Here is a 25,705-nt window from a genome sequence, read left to right on the forward strand (position 1 = left end):
ATCAAAATGTGGCACAGAGATGCAAAATAAGCAAATGCTGTTGGAAAAATGGTGCCAAAGGCCTCGCTTGATGCAGGGTTGCCACAAACCTTCAATTTGTAAAAAAAAAATGCAGTATCTGAAAAGTGCAATAAAGAAAAGCACAATTAAATGAGGTATGCCTGGACCATTTACCAACATATATTATCTTCTGGCAATAACAATTTTCAATTAATTTTGAAGATTCAAGTCATACAAAGAATATTCTCTGACTATAATAGAAATAAATTAGATATCAATAACAGAAAGATTTCTGGAAAAATCCTCAAATATTTAGGAACTTACACACTTCGAAATAACACTTGGATCAAAGAAGAAATCAAAAGGAAATTGATCCTTTTTAAAAACACCCATAGGGCTTCCCTGGTGGCACAGTGGTTGGGAGTCCACCTGCCGATGCAGGGGACACGGGTTCATGCCCCGTTCCAGGAAGATCCCACATGCAGCTGAGCGGCTGGGCCCGTGAGCCATGGCCGCTGAGCCTGCACGTCCGGAGCCTGTGCTCCGCAGCGGGAGAGGCCGCAACAGTGAGAGGCTCGCGGACTGCAGAAAAAAAAAAAAAAAGAAAAAAAAAAAGAAAAAGGAGAAGTAACAACTGACACTGCAGAAATACAAAGGATCATGAAAGATTACTAGAAGCAACTACATGCCAATAAAATGGACAACCTGGAAGATATGGACAAATTCTTAGAAAAGCACAACCTTCTGAGACTGAACTAGGAAGAAACAGAAAATATAAACAGACCAATCACAAGCATTGAAATTGAAACTGTGATTAAAAATCTTCCAACAAACAAAAGCTCAGGACCAGATGGTTTCACAGGCGAATTCTATAAAACATTTAGAGATGAGCTAACACCTATCCTTCTCAAACTCTTCCAAAATATAGCAGAGGGAGGAACACTCCCAAACTCATTCTATGAGGCCACCATCACCCTGATACCAAAACCAAAGATGTCACAAAGAAAGAAAACTACAGACCAATATCACTGATGAACACAGATGCAAAACCCTTCAACAAATACTAGCAAACAGAATCCAACAGCACATTAAAAGGATCATACACCATGATCAAGTGGGGTTTATTCCAAGAATGCAAGGATTCTTCATTATACGCAAATCAATCAATGTGATACACCATATTAACAAATTGAATAAATACCATATGATCATCTCAAGAGACGCAGAAAAAGCTTTTGACAAAATTCAGCACCCATTTATAATAAAAACCCTCCAGTAAGTAGGCATAGAGGGAACTTTCCTCAACATAATAAAGGCCATATACGACAAACCCACAGCCAACATCGTCCTCAATGGTGAAAAACTGAAAGCATTTCCACGAAGATCAGGAACAAGACTTGGCTGCCCACTCTCACCATTATTATTCAACATTGTTTTGGAAGTTTTAGCCACAGCAATCAGAGAGAAACAGAAATAATAGGAATCCAAATCAGAAAAGAAGTAAAGATGTCACTGTCTGCAGATGACATGATACTATACATAGAGAATCCTAAAGATGCCACCAGAAAACTACTAGAGCTAATCAATGAATTTGGTAAAGTAGAAAAATTAATGCACAGAAATCTCTTGCATTCCTATACACTAATGATGAAAAATCTGAATGTGCAATTAAGGAAACATTCCCATTTACCACCACAACAAAAAGAATAAAATACCTAGGAATGAATCTACCTAAGGAGACAAAACACCTGTATGCAGAAAACTATGACACTGATGAAAAAAATTAAAGATGATACAAATAGATGCAGAGATATACCATGTCCTTGGATTGGAAGAATCAACATTGTGAAAATGACTCTATTATCCAAAGCAATCTACAGATTCAATGCAATCCCTATCAAACTATCACTGGCATTTTTCACAGAACTAGAACAAAAAATTTCACAATTTGTATGAAAACACAAAGGACCCCGAATAGCCAAATTGATCTTGAGAAAGAAAAACGGAGCTGGAGCAATCAGGCACCCTGACTTCAGACTATACTACGAAGCTACAGTAATCAAGACAGTATGGTACTGGCACAAAAACAGAAAGATAGATCAATGGAACAGGATAGAAAGCCCAGAGATAAACCCACGCACATATGGTCACCTTATCTTTGACAAAGGAGGCAAGAATATACAATGGAGAAAAGACAGCCTCTTCAATAAGTGGTACTGGGAAAACTGGACAGGTACATGTAAAAATATGAAATTGGAACACTCCCTAACACCATACACAAAAATAAACTCAAAATGGATTAAAGACCTAAATATAAGGCCAGACACTATGAAACTCTTAGAGGAAAACACAGGCAGAACACTCTATGACATAAATCACAGCAGGATCCTTTTGGACCCACCTCCAAGAGACATGGAAATAAAAACAAAAATAAACATATGGGACCTAATGAAACTTAAAAGCTTTTGCACAGCAAAGAAAAGCATAAATAAGACAAAAAGACAACCCTCAGAATGGGAAAAAATATTTTCAAATGAAGCAACTGACAAAGGATGAATCTCCAAAATTTACAGGCAGCTCATGCACCTCTATATCAAGAAAACAAACATCCCAATCCAAAAATGGGCTGAAGACCTAAACAGAGATTTCTCCAAAGAAGATATACAGATTGCCAACAAACACATGAAAGAATGCTCAAAATCATTAATTATTAGAGAAATGCAAATCAAAACTACAATGAGATATCATCTCACACCAGTCCGAATGGCCATCATCAAAAAAGGCACAGACAGTAAATGCTGGAGAGGGTGTGGAGAAAAGGCAACCCTCTTGCACTGTTGGTGAGAATGTAAATTGATACAGCCAGTATGGAGAACAGTATGGAGGTTCCTTAAAAAACTAAAAATAGAACTACCATACGACCCAGCAATCCCACTACTGGGCATATACCCTGAGAAAACCATAATTCAAAAAGAGTCTTGTACCACTATGTTCATTGCAGCTCTATTTACAATAGCCAGGACATGGAAGCAACCTAAGTGTCCATCGAGAGATGAATGGATAAAGAAGATGTGGCACATGTATACAATGGAATATTACTCAGCCATAAAAAGAAACGAAATTGAGTTATTTATAGTGAGGTGGATGGACCTAGAGTCTGTCATACAGAGTGAAGTAAGTCAGAAAGAGAAAAACAAATACCGTAAGCTAACACATATATATGGCATCTAAGAAAAAAAAAATGGTCATGAGAACCTAGGGGCAGGAAGGGAATAAAGATGTGACCTACTACAGAATGGACTTGAGGACAAGGGGAGGGGAAGGGTAAGCTGGGATGAAGTGAGAGAGTGGCATGGTCATATATATACTACCAAATGTAAAACAGATAGCTAGTGGGAAGCAGCCGCATAGCACAGGGAGATCAGCTCAGTGCTTTGTGACCACCTAGGGAGGTGGGATAGGGAGGGTGGGAGGGAGACGCAAGAGGGAGGGGATATGGGGATATATGTATATGTATAGCTGATTCACTTTGTTATAAAGCAGAAACTAACACACCACTGTAAAGCAATTATACTCCAATAAAGATGTTAAATAATAATAATAATAATAATTTAATAAAAGAGACATGCACCCCAGTGTTCATTGCAGCACTATTTACAATAGCCAGGACATGGAACCAACTTAAATGTCCATTGACAGATGAATGGATTACGAAGATGTGGCACATATATACAATGGAATATTACTCAGCCATAAAAAGAAACAAAATTAAGTTACTTGTAGTGAGGTGGATGGACCTAGAGTCTGTCATGCGGAGTGTGGTAAGCCAGAAAGAGAAAAACGAATACCATATGCTAACACATATATATGGAATCTAAGAAAAAAAATAGTTTCTGAAGAATCTAGGGGCAGGACAGGAATAAAGACGCAGACGTAGAGAATGGACTTGAGGACATGGGGAGGGGGGAAGGGTAAGCTGGGACGGAGTGAGAGGAGTGGCATTGACATATATACACTGCCAAATGTAAAACAGATAGCTAGTAGGAAGCAGCCGCATAGCACAAGGAGATCAGCTCGGTGCTTTGTGACCACCTAGAGGGGTGGGATAGCGAGGGTGGGAGGGAGATGCAAGAGGGAGGGTATATGGGGATATATGTATATGTATAGCTGATTCACTTTGTTTTACAGCAGAAACTAACACACCATTGTAAAGCAATTATACTCCAATAAAGATGTTGAAAAAAAGAAAGAAAAAAAGGCAATAGGAGCCTATTAATAATTTTATGCCAATAAATTAGATAAATGAAAAGCATACTTCCTTAAAAACTACTTATAAAAATGGACCCAAGATCAAAAAGAAAATATGAATAGCCCTGTATTTATTAAAGAAATTGAATTTTTAATCAAACTTTCCCACAAAGAAAACTCCAAGTTCATATGGTTTCAGCAGTGAATTCTAGCAAATATTAAGTACACAGAGACTAAGATATGAAATCAGAATATCTACTTATTAACTTATAAGGAAAAATAATTATTACATGTAGTTCAATAGATACTAGATACTATCTATCTACAATGATGTAGACGAGATATGAGTACTGCGAGAGCAACTGGACTCAAGTTCTCAAGCCTGTTCCAATTCTAACAGTTTAATTCTAACAGCCTACAGTATATAATGATAAAGACATTTCCTATCACTGTGGCATCAATCTATTCAAACAGGACCATGTTGCAGTCTTTTATGCCTTTCCCCTCTGACTTTCAGAATAACTTTAGAAAACATACCTCAGCTCTGGGATCAAAACTGCTGGCTGTACAGACTGTCCTTTAAGATTTAGCAGGTCTGCAAAAATTAGACTTGAAAGTCTTTCCTTTAACGTACAATGACATTAATACTCTGGAATTTACTCCAGATGTATGATGTAGTTTGCTGAATGTGATCCAATTTTAACTCCTGGTATGCTCTTGTTGAAAAGGGAGAAAATAGATTTCAAAGCAAAGTAGATATTTAAGCTTAAAAAAAATGAACTCATAAAAAGATCTACAGACTTTTTAAAACAAGCCAAAAACTAGATGCGGTGCTGGACAATTTATCTGAGAAAGCTGTTCTCTGGAGATTAAGTCAGAGAGTGTTTGAAGTGGCAACAGAAATGGTTCAGCATCACTTACGAATGGTCTTATTTTTTGTTTAAAAGGATTCCTTCTGGAAATGCCTCAGGCAATGCAGCTTAAAAGACACTTTAAATCCAGGTGTGCAGAACACTAGATCTGGGGATATGGATGATATATTAAGCCAAGGCCTTAATAATGCTAAACTTTTGTGATCTTTGTTAATAAAATGATTCCTAACTTAGAGAAGCAATCTGATCTGAAGTTTGATAGCAATAGGAATACCTTCCTTATCACCTTGCTTTTTAAAAAACAAGCCTTGATTTTTCTGATTACCAAAGGAATACTGTTCATGAATGAAGAAGAGATATGGGAACATATGTATATGTTTAACTGATTCACTTTGTTATAAAGCAGAAACTAACACACCATTGTAAAGCAATTATACTCCAATAAACATGTTAAAAAAAAAAAGAAATACAAAAGAGCAAAATAAAGCAAATAAAAATGACAATCCAACCACACAGGAATAACTACTATTAACATTTGGAATCACACAGCTTTGTGATCTTTTCATGTAACATATTGAGAGTTTATTTCACCATATCAATGTTCTCTGACAACATGCTTTTTCATGGCTATAAAGCAGTCCATTCATTGCATACATATAACATAGCTAATTTAACCAAGTATTAGGAAAGTATTGGGACATTTAGGTTGTTTTCAATTTTTTTAATTATTTAAAAAATGCTGTCATAAACATCCTTGTGTAACACTCGGTATACACTCTTCACATGTTACTTTCATTGCACAGATTCTTCTAAGTCCCACTTCTAAGAGTGTAGACATTTATAAATATATATTGCCAGTTCTCCACCTGACAAGTAAAATAGATCCACAAATCCTTTTATTATAATTCTAAAATCCAAAAAGCTCTGAAATCAAAAGTACTTTTTAAAAACTTTTGGCACCAAAAGTTATCTGACATCAAAACCTGACCTGGAGTGAGGCTATTTATAGTCTTTATTTATCCCACATAAGCATTTGATTATGGGATGCTGCCCTAGACCCCACTGGGAATGTTATGTAACATACAATATAAGCACCGTATTACCATTCTTTAGTAGTTTAAAGATGCCATTTATTGTCACTTGGCCTCTCCTCCCCATCCCCTTTTTATGAGAAATCAGTCATCATTCTTATTATTGTCTTTTCTTTGGCTGCTTTTAAGATTTCCTCTTTATCTTTGGTTTTGGCAGTTTGACCAAGATGTGTCTGAATGTGGTTTTCTTTGTACTTATGCCACTAGCAGTTTGCTGAGTTTTTGGACATACGGGTTAATGTTTTTCACCAAATGTGGGAAATTTTCAGTCCCCCCCTCCACTTCTCTCTTTCTCCTCACCAGTGATACATATGTTAGGACTTCTTGATATCATTTCACAGGTTACTGAGAGCTCTCTTCACTTATTTTCAACCCTTTTAGTCTCTGTGCTTCTATTAGGATTATTTCTATTGAACTCTCTCCAAATTTATAGATAACATTTGTCTCAGTGTTAAAAATGCTGTTGATATCTAATGAAATTTTCATCTTATTTTTTTAACTCTAGAATTTACATTTGGTTTTATTTTATTTTATAGTTTCCATTTATCTGCTGAGATTTCCCTATGTATCCAATCATTCTGCTGATCTTTTTCCTCTAAATCCTTTAATTTATTTATAATTTCTATTTTAAAGTCCTTGACTCCCAATTCCAATATCTAGGTCATCCATAGATCTGCTTCTATTGATGTTTTTCTCTTGATTTTAGGTTATATTTTCCTTCTGATCCTATAATAGTTTGGCCTTTGGCTTTGTTAGAAAGGATTTATTTTACTTTTGCCCTTAGTCTTAGGGTGGCGCTTAGGCATAAGGCATGGTCCCTTTGCAGTTTCAATACAAAACCTGAAATGTTTATCAATCCCTCAAATTTGGCAGGGCTTGCACTCAAATTCAGCACTATGCACTTGCTGATATCTCTGCTCAGTGCTTTAGTCCTCCTGATGCTACTTTCTGCATGGTTTCTTGAAGCACTGTTTGTGTATGTGCAACTTAGAAACCTGTAAAAAGAATTTAGGGCTCCCTCCTCCCTGGCTCCCTTCCTTCTGAGATGGCCTCTCAATTTATAACTGCTTTGGTAGTCTTGAACTCTGTTTCTTCATCCAATAAGAATACTACTATAAGCTCTTTTCCCCCAGCTCTCCAAGACAAACTGAAATGTGTGATAAAGGGAAAAAACCTCATTAAATGTAGAGCTCCTCTAGTTTGCTTCCCTTATTTCAAGGTTTGTGTTCTCTAAGGTTTCTGCCTGCTTCTGGTTGCTCTCTAAACAATACTTTGTCTATATAATTGTTACTGGCAGAAGGGTTGTCCAATACAGGCTGCCCTGCCCTTATTGGAATTGGAACTCTGTATTAAGTTTCTTCAAATACTTTTTCTGTCCTATCCCTTCCCTTACTTCTTGCAGAACTCCAATTACATGTATATCTTGCTAGTTGAAGTTGTTCTGTAGTTCATAGTCATTCATTTCTTTTCAGTGTGTGTTTGATTTGGGATAGTTTCTATTGCTATACAGTCAAGTTCACTAATCCTTTCTTCTGCAATGTCCTTATGCTGTTAATCCCATCTACTGTGTTCTTCATCTCATACATTGTAGGTTTAATCTCTAGATGTTTGGTTGGCTCTTATGTTCAATCCTTCCTCTAGCTTCTTGAACATATGCAATATAATAATAATAACTGTTTTAATGTTCTTATCTACTAATCCTATCATATGTGCCATTTCTGGGTCTGTTTCAATGGATTGGTTTTTTTAATTCATAAGTTAATTTTAATACATCCTTTCTTATAACTTGTGAGTAGAAGACACAAAAACAGAAACTGAAAAAAATTAAATGAATGGCATTGTGTGCTAGTGTGAAAAATCTGGGATTTAGTCAAAGTGATTTTTTTTAATGGCTGCTTTTTAAAATTTATTTATTTATTTAAATATCTTTATTGGAGTATAATTGCTTTACAATGGTGTGTTAGTTTCTGCTTTGTAACAAAGTGAATCAGCTATACATATACATATATCCCCATATCTCCTCCCTCCTGCATCTCCCTCCCTCGCACCATACCTATCCCACCCCTCTAGGTGGTCACAAAGCACCGAGCTGATCTCCCTGTGCTATGCGACTGCTCCCCACTAGCTATCTACTTTACATTTGGTAGTGTGTATATGTCCATGCCACTCTCACCTTGTCCCAGCTTACCCTTCCCCCTCCCCGTGTCCTCAAGTCCATTCTCTAGTAGGTCTGCACAGACCTACATACTGTTTTCACCATGCCTCAATGAGACACTAAAAAAGATTTATGTTTTCAGCCTGGTGGAAAGAAGGAAGGGATAGAGGGAGAGAGGGGAGAGTTAATTACTTTCTCGAGCTCATGTAATAAGACAGAGGTCAGTTCTAGAGCCCAAGCCCTGTGACATCCTATGTTCTTTCTTCATGAGAATACTCATTACTTAATTAATAAGATTTATCTAATGCTCTTATTAGTTTACACTGTCATTCTCTGCCATTAACTTCAGCTAATATTCCAATCTATAGCACAGTTGTATGTACATAGTAGATACATTCCCTAGTAGGAGTTTCTTTCTTTTGGTTGTAGAGCACAAAGGGAAGGTGGGGGATTTTTTTTTTAAGAGCAGTTTTAGGTTCATAGCAAAATTGAGAGGAAGGTACAGAGATACTACACATGTGGCATGCTTCACAGATGTACAGCTTCCCCTATTATCAACCTCTCCCACCAGAGTGGTGCATTTGTTATAACTGATGACACATTACATTGACACATCATTATCACCCAAAGTCCATAGTTTACATTAGGGTTCACCCTTGGCATTGCACATTCTATGGATTTGGACAAAGGCATAATGACTTATATCCATCATTATATCAATAGTATCATACAGAATATTTTCACCACACTAAAAAATCCTCTGTTCTGTTTCTTCATCCTTCCCCCCGACCACCCCTGGCAACCAATGATCTTTTTACTGTCTCCATAACTTGCCTGTTCCAAAATGTCATGTAATCGATTTTTTTCTCCTTTTTATGATGTGTATTTTCCTGCTTTCTTGCATGCCTTGTAGTATTTGATCAAATGCCAGGCACTGTGCATTCTACTTTGTTCAGTTAGATGTTCCTGTAATCCTTAACATAATCTTGAACTTTGTTCTGGGATGCTGTTAAAATACATAGAAATAATTTGATCTCTTTAGATTTTGCTTTTAAGTTTTGTTGCGTGGGATCAAAACAGCAGCTAGTCTAGGGTTAACTCTTCCCCCAATATTGAGGTCAAACCCTCTTACTTAGTAGTACTCTCAGTGCTGCCCCGTGAATTATGACATTTTCCAGCTTGCAGTATTCCTGGCTATATATGAATTGGGGGCACTGCTACCTCTAATACTTTTGGGTGCTCCTTTTTCTGGCCTTGAGTCATTTACTCACAAACATGAGTGGGTCAGTATTCAACTCAAGGTTGCCTTCTGCAGATCTCTGAAGCCCTCTCTCTGTGTGGCCCTCTCCTGTGAACTCCAGCCCTTGTTTTCCCTGGACTTCCTGCTCTGTCCAAAATCAGAGATACTGATGAGCTCTGTCTTGGCTCTCCCTCCCTGTGCAGTGGCTTGGAAACTTTCCTCCAGCAGTACTTTAGTACATCATTTGTTTATTGTCTCTCAAGGGTTATTCTCCTTCACGGCTTGAGGTCCAATGTCTTGAGAACCATTCTTTTATATATTTTGTCCATTTCTCCCCCAAAAGACTCTTAGTGAAATGGAAGTCCCTGTAGGTATACCTTTCTTTTTTTCTTTAAATTTATTTTTTATACAGCAGGTTCTTATTAGTTATCTATTTTATACATATTAGTGTATATATGTCAATCCCACTCTCCCAATTCATCCCACCACGACCCACACCCGATTTCCCCCATTGGTGTCCATACATTTGTTTTCTACATCTGTGTCTCTATTTCTGCCTTGCGAACCGGTTCATCTGTACCATTTCTCTAGATTCCACATATATACGTTAATATACGATATTTGTTCTTCTCCTTCTGACTTACTTCACTCTATGTGACAGTCTCTAGGTCCATCCACGTCTCTACAAATGACCCAACTTTGTTCTTTTTTATGGCTAATATTCCATTGTATATATGTACCACGTCTTCTTTATCCATTTGCCTGTCGATGGGCATGTAGGCTGCTTCCATGACCTGGCTATTGTAAATAGTGCTGCAATGAACACTGGGGTGCATGTGTCTTTTTGAATTATGGTTTTCTCTGGGTATATGCCCAGTAGTGGGATTGCTGGCTCATATGGTAATTCTATTCTTAGTTTTTTAAGGAACCTCCATACTGTTCTCCATAGTGGCTGTATCAATTTACATTCCCGCCAACAGTGCAAGAGGGTTCCCTTTTCTCCACACCCTCTCCAGCATTTGTTTTATTTTATTTATTTTTGGCTGCGTTGGGTCTTCGTTGCTGTGCGCAGGCTTTCTCTACTTGTGGTGAGTGGGGGCTACTCTTCATTGCGGCGCGTGGGCTTCTTGTTGAGGTGGCTGCTCTTGTTGCGGAGCATGGGCTCTAGGCGCGTAGGCTCAGGAGCTGCGACGCTCGGGCTTAGTCGCTCCGCGGTATGCGGATCTTCCCAGACCAGGGGTCGAACCCGTGTCCCCTGCATTGGCAGGTGTATTCTTAACCACTGCGCCACCGGGGAAGTCCTCCAGCATTTGTTGTTTGTAGATTCTCTGATGATGCCCATTCTAACCAGTGTGAGGTGATACCTCATCGTACTTTTGATTTGCATTTGTCTAATAATTAGTGATGTTGAGCAGCTTTTCATGTGCCTCTTGGCCATCTGTATGTCTTCTTTGGAGAAATGTCTATTTAGGTCTTCTGCCCATTTTTGGACTGGGTTATTATTTTTTTTAATATTGAGCTGCATGAGCTGTTTATATATTTTGGAGATTAATCCTTTGCCCATTGATTCGTTTGCAAATATTTTCTCCCATTCTGAGGGTTGTCTTTTAGTCTTGTCTATAGTTTCCTTTGCTGTGCAAAAGCTTTTAAGTTTCATTAGGTCCCATTTGCTTATTTTTGTTTTTATTTCCATTTCTCTAGAAGGTGGGTCAAAAAAGATCTTGCTGTGATTTATGTCAGTGTTCTTCCTATGTTTTCTTCTAAGAGTTTTATAGTGTCTAGTCTTACATTTAGGTCTTTAATCCATTTTGAGTTTATTTTTGTATATGGTGTTAGGGAGTGCTCTAATTTCATTCTTTTACATGTAGCTGTCCAGTTTTCCCACCACCACTTATTGAAGAGACTGTCTTTTCTCCACTGTATATCCTTGCCTCCTTTGTGATAGATTAGTTGACCATATAGGCTCAGTAGTTGTGGCACAATGGCTTAGTTGCTCCGCAGCATGTGGGACCTCCCCGGACCAGGGCTGGAACCTGTGTCCCCTGCATTGGCAGGCAGATTCTTAACCACTGTGCCACCAGGGAAGTCCCTGCATTAGTATTTTTAATGTATGCCAGTTTAATATCTATTTTCAAAACTTTGCCAGTTTAATAAGTTTTTTTAAAATGGCATCATATTGCTATTTTAACTGGTATTTCTTTGATCACTGGTGAAGTTCAACATTTTTTCACATTTTATTGGACAACAAAACTTTTTTATGCCCTTCGCCCATATTTCCAGCAAAGCTTTAGTTCTACGCAGAGACTGGAAACACTTTCTCAGTACTACTGTCTTCCTTCGGTCCCTTGGACACAAGCGTTTTCTAGATCAAAGGGAAGTGACCATATTTATAGAATCTTAAGAATCTGATTGTTACGCTGGTCCGGCAAAGAGGTGAAGACTTGGACAGTAATAGAGGTGTGGCTGTCTATCCATTTTCCACAGTCACAATCAATTGATGGTATGAATTCCCTTGTTTTAAATCCTTTTTATTCTTACTTTAAGAATATAAACTAAACTCTTCACCAGAGTCTTACATTCTAATAAGGATCTGGCCCTGCCTATCTCTTAAACCTTATTCCTTGCTATGTTCCTCTTTAGTCACTGTTCCAGACTGATCTTTTTTCACTTCCTTGAACAAGTCATTTTCCTCCTCAGTTCCTCTGTGCTTACTGTTCTCTTTTGCTTGGAATGTTCTTCCCAGGTCTGGTAGCATCTTATTTTCATCTCTGCAGATAGATATTCCCTGACCACCCAATAAAAAGTAGGTTTCCCTTCTGTTATTCTTCCTATAACATTCTATTCTTTCCCCTCATAGCACTCACATACCTATCACAATTTGAAATTATATGTTTGATAGTTTGTTTACTTAATTACTGTCTAGCTCTCTTACTAGATGGTAAGCTACATGATGTTAGGAACTATTTTTTTGTTGTTGTTCACCAGTGTATACTTGGTACCAAGAATAGTGTTTGGTCCAAAGTAGGCATATATTATATATTGGCTGAAGTAATGAATCACTTAATACTAGGGTATAATAACAAGATTATTGGAAAATGGGCAATAATCTCCTCAAACAGATTCATTTATATTAGGATTATTTATCACCTCTCTGCACTTCCGAGACATATTAATCTTCATTTAATTTGTAAGTTTAATTTAGAAGATACTCTTTTGAGAAATGCTGCTATCACCAAAAATGGAAATCTCATTTTTTAGCATTTAATTTGAATCTAACATATTTATAACAGGGAGCTAATACTCTTTAAAAATGGACAAATGAAAACAGGCATTAATACCAGTGTTTCTATTTCATTAAATGGCATGTAAAACAAATCTCCAATTTATAGTGGGAATCCAAAATCAATAAGCAATGCTTAATGGTTAACAGAAAATTATGACCAGTGGGCATAAATGTCACTTACTGAATAATTTCTTCAAAGCTGTAAATACTTCCATCTGACTTTATTTGTAAATTTATCCCAAAAGACAAGACATTTTCTTAGACAATTCTAAAAACCAAGAAATAAAACCAACTCCAAGTACCAGGGGAAATATCAGGTTATTTCTTTTAATTCTCTCCTTTTGTGATTATTAAAGGATGAGTAGGCAGCTATATGTTTACTTCCAATCCCCTTCTTCTTCAGATATATTTACCTCTTACTGAAAAAACAAAAAACTCTGATACTGGACTAATGTACCTGGCTTTTTACTGATAAGTGATGATATTCTGAAAAGATATCAAGCAATACATAATAAGACTTTCTAATGAGTCTCCAAATGCTCTTGGTTTTTGAAGTTTTAAAAGGAATAACAACTGGAATGTTTCTGGCACATAATGTGTTATGTGTTAGCTTATTACTATCTCTCAAGAACCCTAAACTCTGTTAATAATATACTAATGTTAAAACTAAAATCTAGTAAATTGCCAATTATACTTCTTTGAATTTATATCAAGTTGCTGTTGACCAAGAATTATTATTTTTTAAATGAATAGCAAGTTAATTTTTTCTAATGCTAATCAGTGCCAATTAAGATAGTTATTTGCTACTATAAATTTAATAAAAGAATAATCTAAGATAAAATTACTCCTATTCTATTCTATTCTATTGGAATAACATTTGTTGAGAAAATATAATAGCATGATGAGAACTTCAGTTGAAATTAGTTTCTCAAATGCATTTTATCTGTGAGTAATATATACCAAAAGCAAAACAGAAAATCAGACTTTCAAGGTCTACTCTTCGGACCTATATTTCAGATTGAGCTACTGTAAACCTGAGGTGGAGGGGGAATGGAGATAAGGAAAGAAAGAAAGAAATTTGAGTTATTTCTTTTCATTTGCTTTCAAAGAATAAAATGCTTATTCCAAAGGAAAGCAGGCTTTCTGGGGGAATAACTCCAATCATGTCTGTGCAGACCTGTTGGGAGGCAATTGATGTGTCACATTTTTGTTTTTCACCAGTTGTGAAAAACAGAAATGAGATTAAGAGAGGCAAGAAGCAAGACTGTACCCACCAAACCACAGTTTTGAGGGTAACTGTTGCATCCTGTTGAGTCAGAGTCAGTAATTGAAGAAGTAAAAGTCAATCATCTCAAGTCCTGGAAAAGGATGAAATAAAAAGCTATTTGACAGAAGGATCACATTACAAGGGCAGTGAAAAGCTTCAAATGTATTCAGTATCTACTGAGGGTAGAAAGCAACAGGTGGAAGCTGACCGGCAACCTCAGCTTCATTTTGAAGTCACTGGGACACATACCTCCGCTTCTCTCCATGCACTGGTTAGGAACTTAATAACCAAGGGTGATAGATTTTCAAAGGAAATTAAAAGAGCAAAGTAGAACTTTCATGAAATTAAGTTTGATAAAAACCATCATATATAGAATTAGTATTTTCATTTTAAATTCTCTTACAATTAAAAATGTGAATGGCTCATACAATGGTAAGAAATCTTAAGTTAGCACAGCCAACATAGTATAGATATATTTTAAAAATCAGCTTTGTCAGGTTTCAATAAAGCCAGAATGCTAAAAATAGAACAGATTGGAGGCAGGAAAACTGAGGGTGATGACGGTTCTAAAAACTTGAATTCAAATACTGGCCCTCCCTCTCTTAGCTACATACAGTTCCTTCAGCTAAACTTGTTGTGAAGATTAGCATAAACACATCTAAAGCATGTAGTTGATAAATTTCATTTTCTCTTTCCTTGCATTACCAACCCACTATATCTTTTTACAATATCTTAGCTAGAAAAACAAAGGAGACAAACAGCTAGAGGAAAATTTAAGGAATCCAAGATAGTTCTCATTCTATTTTGCTTCATTAATTAGGAAGCATCAAAGAGAGATTTTCAAGAGGATCTGATCAGTAATCTCACTTGGGTTTTCCTAAAGAATGAAAAGGTTGAGTCGCCTCTCCTGCCCTGCAGAATGGGATAGCTTCAGAAATAAAGTTGTCTTTGACATATAGATCCAATTTCAAAATAATTTCCCTTTTCTCGATGCTCTGAGAGCAGGCAGGCAGGAAGTCAATGAAACAGATTACTGTCTTTCTTGTGTGAGGTGTGGGGACGTGGGAACACGGCAACTAATGTAGTATAAATGTCTTCAAAATTCAACACCCTTTCATGGAAAAAATCCTCAACAAAATATGGAATAAAAGGAAACTTCCTAAACATGATATAAAGATTACACACAAAAAGCCTACAGTTAACATTATACTTAATAATGAAAAACTGAATACTTTCTCCCTACGAGCAGTAACAAGACAAGGATGTCTATTCTTACCATTCCTATTCAACGCTGTATTGGAGGCCAATGCAACAAGGTGAGAAAAAGAAATAAAAGGTATAAAATTGGAAAGGAAGAAATAAAACAGTCATTATTTGCATTTGATAAGATTGTCTATGTATAAAATACCAAAGAATCTACAAAAAAGTACTGGTACTAATAAGTAAGCTTAGTAAGGTGCACTGGTCACTAGATAAAAGATCAACATGCAAAAATAAATTGTATTTTTATATTCTAGGAATGAACAATTAGAAACTGAAATATAAAACAGGGACTTCCCTCATGGTCCAATGGTTAAGAATCTGCCTTCCAATACAGGGGACGTGGGTTCGATCCCTGGTCAGGGAACTAAGATTCCACATGCCATGGGGCAACTAAGCTCGTGCACCGCAACTACTGAGCCCACGTGCTCTAGAGCCCATGCACCACAACTAGAGAGTCTGAGCGCCGCAACTACTGAGCCTGCACACTCTGGAGCCCGTGTGCCACAACAAAGGGCTCACACGCCGCAACAAAAGATCCCGCATGCTGCAATGGTGATCCCATGTGCCACAACTAAGACACGACGCAGCCAAATTTAAAAAAAAAGAAATATAAAACAGTAAAATATATAATAGCATCAAAAGTCATCAAATACTTAGAAATGAATCTTACAAAACTACCACAAGATTTATATGCCAAAAACTATAAAACACTGATGAAATGAATCAAAGAAGATTTAAATAAAGTGGGAGCGATACCATGTTAATGGATTGGACTCAATATCACTAAGATGTCAACTCTCCCCAGTTGATCTAGATATTCAACACAATCCCAATAAAATCCAAGAATGATTTTTTTTTGTAGAAATTGACAGGCTGATTTTTAAATTTATATGGAAAAGCAAGTAGAATAGCCAAATGTTAGAAAGAAGAACAAACTTTGAGGACTCACTACCTGATATCCAGATTTACTATAAAGACACAGTATTGGAGCAAGGATAGATACATAGATCAATGGAACAGAATAGAAAGTCTAGAAATAGACCCGCATGTACATGTTCAATTGATTTTTGACTAAGGTACAAAGGCAATTCAATGGATAGCCATATGCAAAAGAAAGAACCTCAATCCTTATCTCACATGCTATTAAAAATTAACTCCAAATGGATCAGTGGTTGCCAGGGATTGGAGGGTGGAGGAAAAGGCTGACTACAAAGAGCTATGGGGGACTTTAGAGGGAGGTGATGATACTGCTCTATGTCTTGATTGTAAAGGTGGTTGCCAAAACTTGCAGAAAGTGAATTTTACTGTTTATAAATTATGTATTAAAATGCATAATTGCATATAAAATTGTGTTTTTTAAAAAAAGGAAAAAAGTCTATTTTAGCCTCTGAGGACTATCTAGGAAGAAAGAAAAACATCTAGTTGGTAATATCCAGGCAATAATACACATGTAATCACAAGTTATTTATCAACAGGATGTAACTGAAACAGAAAAAACACTTAAGTGCCCCAAGATGTAAAGCCTTAAGTGTCTGCATAAATAAGATTCCCCCATCTGCATTTGAATTCAGCTTGGAAAGATTCTAGAAAGCACAGGACCTGTTTTTTCTTTCCTAAAGGCAAGCAAGGAAGCATTCTGGATGACTAATAAAATTTTCAATCCAGAAACATATTGAACATCTTTACCTGTATGTCCTGCAGACAGCTCTAACTCCAACAATGAATTCTTTGTCTTATTCCCAAATATGTTCTTTGTTCATTTTTTCCATCTCAGTAAATGGTACCACCATCCATTTGAGTTTAAACAAGAAATCTGGGTGTTATCTTTGACTCCTCCCTGTCTTGTCTCCCCCACCAACCAATTTATTTATCACCGAGTCCTGATAATTCTACGTCTCAAATACAGGATCTCTGCTGTAAAGCAGAAAAGAGTACAGAACTAGAACTTGAGCATAATTGAATCTAGAAGGTGAAAGACAGTGGTATGAGATGAAGTTAGTGAGGTAGGCAGGGACCATATTAATTATTTTGATTTTTGTACTCATCTCAGACACATCTCAAATATGTACTCTTTTCTCCATCCCAACTTCCACCATCCTAGTACAAGTTACCATTCCTTTCCTCAAAATTATTTCAATATTCTTGGTCTCCCTACATCCATTCTTGTTTCCCTTTCAATTCATTTTTTGCACTGCAGTTCTTTTAAAAGTACTATTCTGAAAAAAAAAATACTATTTGATCATATCATTCCTTCTTTAAAGCCCTTCAATGTCTTCCTGTTTCTTTACCACAAACATAAAAATAATTAATATGGTCCCTGTTTACATACTAATTTCATTTAATACCATTCTTTCACCCTGTAGATCCAATCTTTCATTTAATACCATCCTTTCACCCTGTAGATCCAATCATACTCAATGCCTAGTTCCAGCAGAGATGCTTTGTTTGTTCTATATATTGTTCCCTGACTGGAATACTCCTCCTCCTGCCTACCCCTGTGCTTAAACTTTATCTTCTTTTTTTCCTTCAGAGGCAGCTAACATGGCATTTTGAGGAAGTCTTCCATGACCTCTCATGTCTAGATTAGGTCTATTCATTATCTGCTTTTATGGCACAGTTCATCTGTAAGTACTTGTGGTATAATAAAAAATATTATTTGGTCTTTGTCCCTGGTTCCTGTCTTGTAGTTCCTAAAACTCTTGGACTCTCCTGAGTGAAAACAGTGCCTTTTGAATGCTAATGAGATGACTGGTACCTGGGGACCCCTAGATAGTTTCAGGACGGCAGCTGGTCACCAGAAAGATCAAGCCATGACTAGAGGGTTAGAACTTTCAGTTCTCCCCTCCCTGTCCTTCCCCCAATCCCATGTATGGGGAGGAAAGAGGGGCTAGATATTGAGTCTAATCACTAACAGCCAGTGATTTAATCAATCATGGCTATGTAATGGAACTTCCAATAAAAAACCCTAAATGTTGAGGTTCAAGGAACTTCTGAATTGGTGAGCACACTGATATACTGGGAAGATGGTATGCCAAGAGAGGGCACTGAAGCTTCGGGCACCCTCTTTCCTCCATGCCTTGCCCTATGCACTTCCTTCATATGGCTATTCCTGAGTTGTATCCTTTATAATAAATGGGTAAACGTAAAGTATGTTCCTAAGTTCTATGAGTTGTTCTGGTGAATTATCAAACCTGGGGGAGTGGGTCATAGGGACCCCTAAATTTGTAAGTCAGATAGAAGAGCATGTAATCTGGGCACCCCATTTGTAACTGGTGTCTGAAGTGAGGACAGTCTTATGGGAATGAACCTTTAAACCTGTGGAGTCTGACACTAATTCCTGGTGGTTAGTGTCAGAGTTTAATTGCATTATTGGACATCCAGTTGGTATCCAAAGAACTGACAGAATTGGTGTCAGAACTGATGATGGAAAAGACACCAACTATTCAGAGTCAGAAAGAACTTAAGAACACTTTCTGAAAATCTGTTTATAATTTCATTGGTCATAAACTCTAAAAGACAAATGTCCTGTCTATAATTGTATCCCCAGCACTTAGCACAGTGCCTGGAACACAGTTCCATTATCTATCGGATGAATATATAAACTAATGCCTATCACTGGAGTGTAGAAATTCTGTCAACTGTTACCTAGGAGAAGCAAGGTCAGGGTTTTTTTTCCCTGGGTCTGATTTTGACTTAACACTGAAAGCTGATAAAACAAAGAGAAAAAAGCAACAGGTCCAAATTTCACTATGTGATGTTAAGGTCAACTACAGGATAGGGTGGCATAGAGGAAGGGCCAGGAAACAGCAAATTAAGTAAATGTGCTGAGGCCTATAGGACCTGAAAAAAAATGAGGCCAGGCCTAAAAGACATTGTTAAGAAAAGACCATCTGCATCTTGCCATGAAAACAAGTCTTACCTGTGATGGGGTTATTCTTCCCTTTTTAACTTCAGATGAATTTTCACTCAACTTTCCTACTTTGTTAATTGAGCTGCATTTGTAGCACGTCCATCTTGTTTGCCCCTCAATTTCTATGGTGCACTCCTTGCTTTGCAGACAGAATGAGTGATACAAATGGCCACAGCTGCAAAATGAAGGCAACCAATTGACACTTTTCATTATCATAAAATCATAAATCTAAGTTGTGTTAGAGTGTATTTAAAAGTGATAAATATTTCCAGTAAGCTGAAATGCACTGATGGGGTATAGGTTAAGAAACAAGGAAGGGGATTTACTTGTTGCTGTCCTCTCTTTTTTAAAATCCAGACTCACGTATTTGCGCACTTAAGTTATGAGCATGAACAGCATCACAGTTCTCTGATTACAAACCACCAGGGGATGAGTTGAACTTCCGTTAATTTCTCAAACTATGAAACATTTTTAGACAGTTTGAAAAAAAGTCAATTGGGGAAAATCATAATTATATAAGTAATTTGATAATAACATGAGTGGTCTGCCTCATCAAATTCAAGAGTCATGATTTGATTAATAAGCATTTAAAAAATGTCAGTGTTACAGGAAATTCTAACATTATTCCTATGAAGAAATTCCCTACTGAATACACTAAATTACCAAATAAGCCTTCCAGAAATGAGGGTTGAGTATAATTCTAAGTCATCTTCACTGATTCCTCCTCATTTCTCCAACCTGAAATCTTGGACCACCTCAGACATCAATCCTTTTCTCTTCGATAGTCTTTATAATCTTCCTTTTCTCTATCTTCCCCCACATATATATATATATATATCCATCCATCCATCCATCCTTCTCTTCTGTAGTCTTTCTCTTCTATACTCTTCTTTCTATAGCCATCCTTGCTCCTTTAGTGATTACTTCCAGTTCCACAGCTTTAAAATACCACCTCCATGTTGGTGACTGCCACATTTATACCTTCAGCCCAGACTTCTCTCCTCAACCTCATCTACCTGTCTCAAGACCTCTACTATGGATGTTTAATAGGCATCTTAAATTTAACATGCCCCAACTTTTGATTTCCACCCCACTCCACCCCCACCGCACACTCTCATCCAACCTTCCACATCTAAATAATGGCAACTACACTCTTCTAGTTTCTCAAGCCAAAAACTATTCTTTCTTTCACACCTCATATACAAACTATAAACAGATCTTATCAGCTATACCTTCAGAATATATCCAGAATCCCACCACTGCTTATTTCATTACAATCATCTTGGGCCATCTCTCACTTGGATTACTGCAATAGTTTAACTGGTCATTCTATTTTCACCCTTGGCTTTCTACAGTCTATTCTCACCACGGCAGTCAAAGTGATCCTTAGGACAGAGGTCAGATCATGTCAACGCTATCCTCAAAAACATCCAATGGCTTTTCATCTCAGAGCAAAAGTTTAACTCTTTATAATGACCCAGTTCCTACATGATTTAGCCGCTGAAGTCATCTCTTATATTTTTCCTTCACTCTGCTCAGGCAACACTAGCCTGCTCCCTTCACTACCCATCAAGTATGCCTAGCATCTGCATCGTGGTTTCTGCACTTGATGATCCTCTGTCTGGGGCACTCTCCCCCTGATATTGCATGGTCACTTCCTTTAGGTCTCTACTCAAATGTTACTTAAACTTCCTTAATAACTCTTTATAAATTAGTAGCTCCCAACGTTCTCTCTCCTCTATACCATGTTTTATTTTATTCATGGTAATTATTACCTTTTTATTAATTAATTTTTAAATTGTCTGTCCATAATTACCTTAACAGTGTTGCTTTCTCTGACCACTCTTCATAAAATATCTTCCCCCACAAAGGCTATATATGTCACTTAACATGTTTTATTTTTTTCTGTGTTAGTCATTTTACTTGTCTGTTTGCCTCTTTCACTAGAGTGTAAACTCCGTAAAAGCAGAACCTTTGTTTTGTTCATGTGGTAGCCTACCCCCTTGAACAGTACCAGGCATATAGTAGGTGCTCAATAAATACTTGTTGAATGAATGGGCTGTTTGTGTGATGAAAACTACTTCCTCTTCCAACCACCAAATCTACCTATCTTCCTGTATCTGTAATAACAGAAGCCAACACTTATATAGTGCTTACTATATGTCAGTATGGTTACAAGTATCTTATGTAAATTATCTCACTTAATCTTCACGAAACCCTATCAAGTAGGTATCCCAATTTACAGATGAAGAAACTAAGATGTAAAGAGATGAAATAACTTGTCAAAGTCTCATAGCTAGTAGTGGCAGAGTCAGGATTTGAACTCAAGATTTAAAGTCTGGCTCCAGAGTCCATCTTATATTGCCTCTATCCATATATTCTGGATGAGCTGTCTCCTCCTGAGATCAAACTTTCCATTTTTGCACTAAACTTCCTTTCTCTTTGTACTGTGGCTTTAAATATCATTTACATGCTGATGATTTCTAAATTTATATTTCCAGGACATGTCTCTGACTAGAATAACTGTCTACCTGACATTCCTACTTGAATGTTTAAAGGGCATCTCAAACCTAACATCTCCAAGACAAGACTCTTGATTTCCCCAGCTCCTCACGCCTGTTCCTTCTCATCTTGGAGGATGGTACCACATTCATCCAGTAGCTCAGGCCGAAGATGTTTTTCCCTCTCACTTCACATCTAATACATCACCAAGTTAACACTTCCCTTAAAATATATTCTGAACCTTCACTCCTACCTCTCTCATTCTGCTCAAATGTCACTTCCTTAGACATGTTTTTCCTCATTATAGTGTCTTAAAATAGTACTCTCACCCTGAATGCTTCTTCTTTCCATCCCCTTACCTGTGTTTTATTTCTCTCCATAGCTCTTATTACTCTGTATTTATTTACTGCCTGACCACCCTAACACCCTTTCCTCCTGACTCCCATGCAGAATGTAAGGTCTATAAGGGCAGGAACTTTGCCTTGTTTTGTTCACTGGCAGAACGATTGACTGGGGCTGTGTGTCCACGTGTATTTCTGCCTGGCAATACCATACACGCACATACACCATATGTGTCACATTTCCTTCCCTTTCTTACCTAAAGACAATAATTTCATCAGCCATTTCTTGGCGTCTCTTGTACTGCTGCAAACAAATAGAGCAGTAATCCTGCTTGGGATTCAGTCCTCTGGTGACTGAAGCTCTCAGGTTACACAATGACCAATGGAGATCTTGGTTTAGAAGGCTAGTTGTTGTTTCCAGCAGGGTCTATGAAAGACCAAAATAAAAAATAAGCCAACAAAAAATTGTTCATAAAGTGAAAGAGACAGAGGAGATGAGTGGAAAATAGCACTTGTTTCATTTTCAACCACAATTGAATTGGAATATACTACAAATGCATAAAACTGATCAAATAAACATCAAAACACCCCAAACTTAAGTGGTTAACTTTAATGTGCAGGGTATTGATAAGTCCATACATCAAGATTCTCAAAATAATTATTAAAAGGCTCTCACCAGTTACTACTGAGAAATGTGTGCTCTGCCATTCTGTGGATTAATTCAGTACTGATGGCTTTCAGATGACTAGATAAACCCAAATCTACTTATTTATTACATTTATATAATGAGTTCTCTCTGAATGGCTCAAAGTTGTGTTGTAACAAATAATAAAAAAGAAATCCCTGATTTTTAAATAGAAACTGCCTCCATGGCGATATTTCACAGTAACCTCTCACTGGAAAAGCTAATGGCCATTACTCGGTTTTCATCTCCCTTGGGCAGAGAGATCGCTGTTTCCTGATCAGTACTTACAAGCCATTTGAATCTACTCAAGACTGTGATATCTGTCATTAAGTCACATAAAGTTATTTCACAGCTATCACATCAAGTCATTTTAAGGCTCTCTGTGTTTATAAACTATTGTTTACTTACTTCAGTGTGCAGCTGGGTTCTTTTCTGTCAGTCCCAAAGGGGAAGATATACTGCCCATCCTCCTTGCTACACAGCCTGGTCCTTTAACTTTATCTATAACGCAGAACTTTCAGTTCTAATGGTCTGTTTTAATTCTTTCCAATCAACCCCATCTTTTCCTCCTCTTCCAAAGTTCACAAAAAATTTCTGTCTTGCACTCAGCTTTCCTTCTGCCGCCATGGAGTCTGTGCCTGAAGGGGGATCAGCTTCCTTGGGCTATGCTTATTTAGCAAAACTGCAGTTCTTATAACATCCTAAGAAAAGCTCTATCACCCAAATTTTTCTTTTTCTTCTACTAAAAAAGCAGACAGTGTATCTAACATGCCTAAGTGGCACTTTTCCTAGGTGGCTTCATGAGTCACTTTGAAGCACATGAAGAAAAAAATCTGTATACCAAGCTGGCTCTTACTGAGAATTAAAGCTATAGGCAGTTTTGGGTTAAGGGAAGACTAATGACCATTTTTGGTTAGTAGCAATTATCTGTTTCAGAATGTTTAAAAGAACACTAGTTTATTTTGCAATTTTTCTATACTCATGCTTCCTTTTCAATGAGTTATATCTTTGCATTCCATTACTTTCCAAGAAAGTATCTTACATTTTTCATTTGGAAAAAAAACTATATGTCCCACTGCCAATGAATCAAAAGAATAAAATGAATCCAAACTCGATGCATTTCCACATTCCAGAATATATGTGTATGTGTATATAAAATATATATTAATTAAGGTCAAGAGAAATTTAAAAATTAAAAAGCCATACACTTCAATCTATCAAACTTCCACTAAACAGATGGTAATTTTTAAAGAAAAAGTATAGGTGCAAAGAAAAAAGAATAGCTTCTTTCTACCTTAGAATGGGCTTAGAAATAGAAAGTAGCTTACCTGTTCATAGCTAAAGGTATCCAACATTCCCAGAATAAGTCCCTGGATTTCTCCAAGTTTTCCTTTTCCATAAACTGGGTCCTAATTAGAAAAAAGTTGCAAAAAATTACAATTCTATTCTTGCTATTTTAAAATTACTTTAAAATATAAGTTATCTGAAAAAGCCAAATACTCTTAAGTATTTTGTCTACAGTCACAAAATATTTATTCTTCCATGAACCTTCTGCTGGAAATGCACATTGGTCTCCTCAGGCCATCAAAAATATTTTGGAAAAATAAATAAAATTTAAATGATCCAAGCCCCTTGCTTAACAACTGTCTTTGCAAGTCTAATTAAATTTCACTCTGGTTTTGTTTCTGCAGCAAGCTTCCTTTCCTTCTTACTAAACATCACTTATCCCCTTTTGAGCTCTTATTTATCTGCTCCATTAAAACCAAAGTACTCATGAATACTCAGAATCTGTCCAACTCCTCCTGTGACCCACATTTGGCCACCTCCTGGTCCAAGCCAACTAAGTTACATCAGTTTAGGAGATGAGTTTCTGAATCTAAGCAACTTTCAGTTTTCCAAAGCTTTTCTCAATAAAGTCGCTACTGATAAACAACAGATACCTAGACACCCAATCTTCCCTCCATTGCTTTTCATATGCCAGCTTGTTTATTGTACACAATTTGAAAAACACTGATGTGTACAAAAATAAAACCGAACTGAAATCCAACCACCTGGAGATAAACACTTTTGATTTTTTGAGATATATTCTTCCAGTCTTATTTCTGGGGAAGTAGAGAGAGGGATGTTATTTCTTAGTGTACAAAATTTGAGTATTTCACATAATACTTTCGTAACTTTTTTTTTCTTAAAGAGTATGTTGTGAGCAGTTTCCCATATTATCAAATACTTTGTAATAGTAAGAGTATGAATCATGTGAAAATGCCATGTGTTATTCAACCATTCTCTGTTGTCGGGGATTTAAGTTTCCCTCCCCATAACCCACATTTAAGTCCCACTCACTATTATGCTAGTGGCTGTATATTTTGGTCTGAATCTCTAAGTCTTTCTTAAGAGGAGATTTCAAGAAAGGGGATGAATTACAGACTCAAAGTATTTTTATGGGTATTGATAAATATACTTCACCCTTGAATAACATGGGTTATAAGTGAGCAGGTCCACTTATATGCAGATTTTTTCCAATAAATATATAGGAAAAGCTTTTTCAGATTTGCAATATGAAAAAACTCACAGATGAACCATGTAGCCAAGAAATATCGAAAAAATTAGGGTTGTCATGAATGCATAAAATATATGTAGACACTAATCTATTCTTACATAGGCATAAGGTGAGTGATATTTAATATAAAATTAATAATCTGTTAGTTTTCTTACTGTTTTATAACTTTGCTTTTAAAGAATTACATTACTGTATAGTATGCCCCTCTCCCTCTCCCTCTCTGTCTCTCCTGTAATTGGAGAAACTGTATATCAGCCTATCATCACAGGTAGGATGTTTTTTTAAAAAAAT

The 25,705-nt window shown here is 36.8% G+C and overlaps 1 protein-coding gene across 7 annotated transcripts in view; it reads right to left on the minus strand.

The window, feature by feature from the left end:
* VPS8 (VPS8 subunit of CORVET complex) overlaps positions 1 to 25,705 on the minus strand; it is a 299,574-nt gene that overhangs the window by 62,715 nt on the left and 211,154 nt on the right. For 6 of the 7 annotated variants that reach the window (XM_029215384.1, XM_029215383.1, XM_029215387.1 and 3 more), the window contains 3 exons: positions 24,186 to 24,266; positions 22,430 to 22,599; positions 19,339 to 19,504 (listed from right to left, as the gene is read on the minus strand). In XM_029215384.1, coding sequence (XP_029071217.1) covers positions 19,339 to 19,504; positions 22,430 to 22,599; positions 24,186 to 24,266 — 417 coding nt within the window. Of the gene's footprint in view, positions 1 to 8,677; positions 9,373 to 19,338; positions 19,505 to 22,429; positions 22,600 to 24,185; positions 24,267 to 25,705 lie in introns of those variants that run through there. The other variant, XM_029215388.1, reaches the window with a different exon arrangement.

Source organism: Monodon monoceros, unplaced genomic scaffold (assembly GCF_005190385.1).
Source record: "Monodon monoceros isolate NGI ecotype Baffin Bay Population unplaced genomic scaffold, NGI_Narwhal_1 Super_Scaffold_11, whole genome shotgun sequence".
Lineage (NCBI taxonomy): Eukaryota > Metazoa > Chordata > Mammalia > Artiodactyla > Monodontidae > Monodon > Monodon monoceros.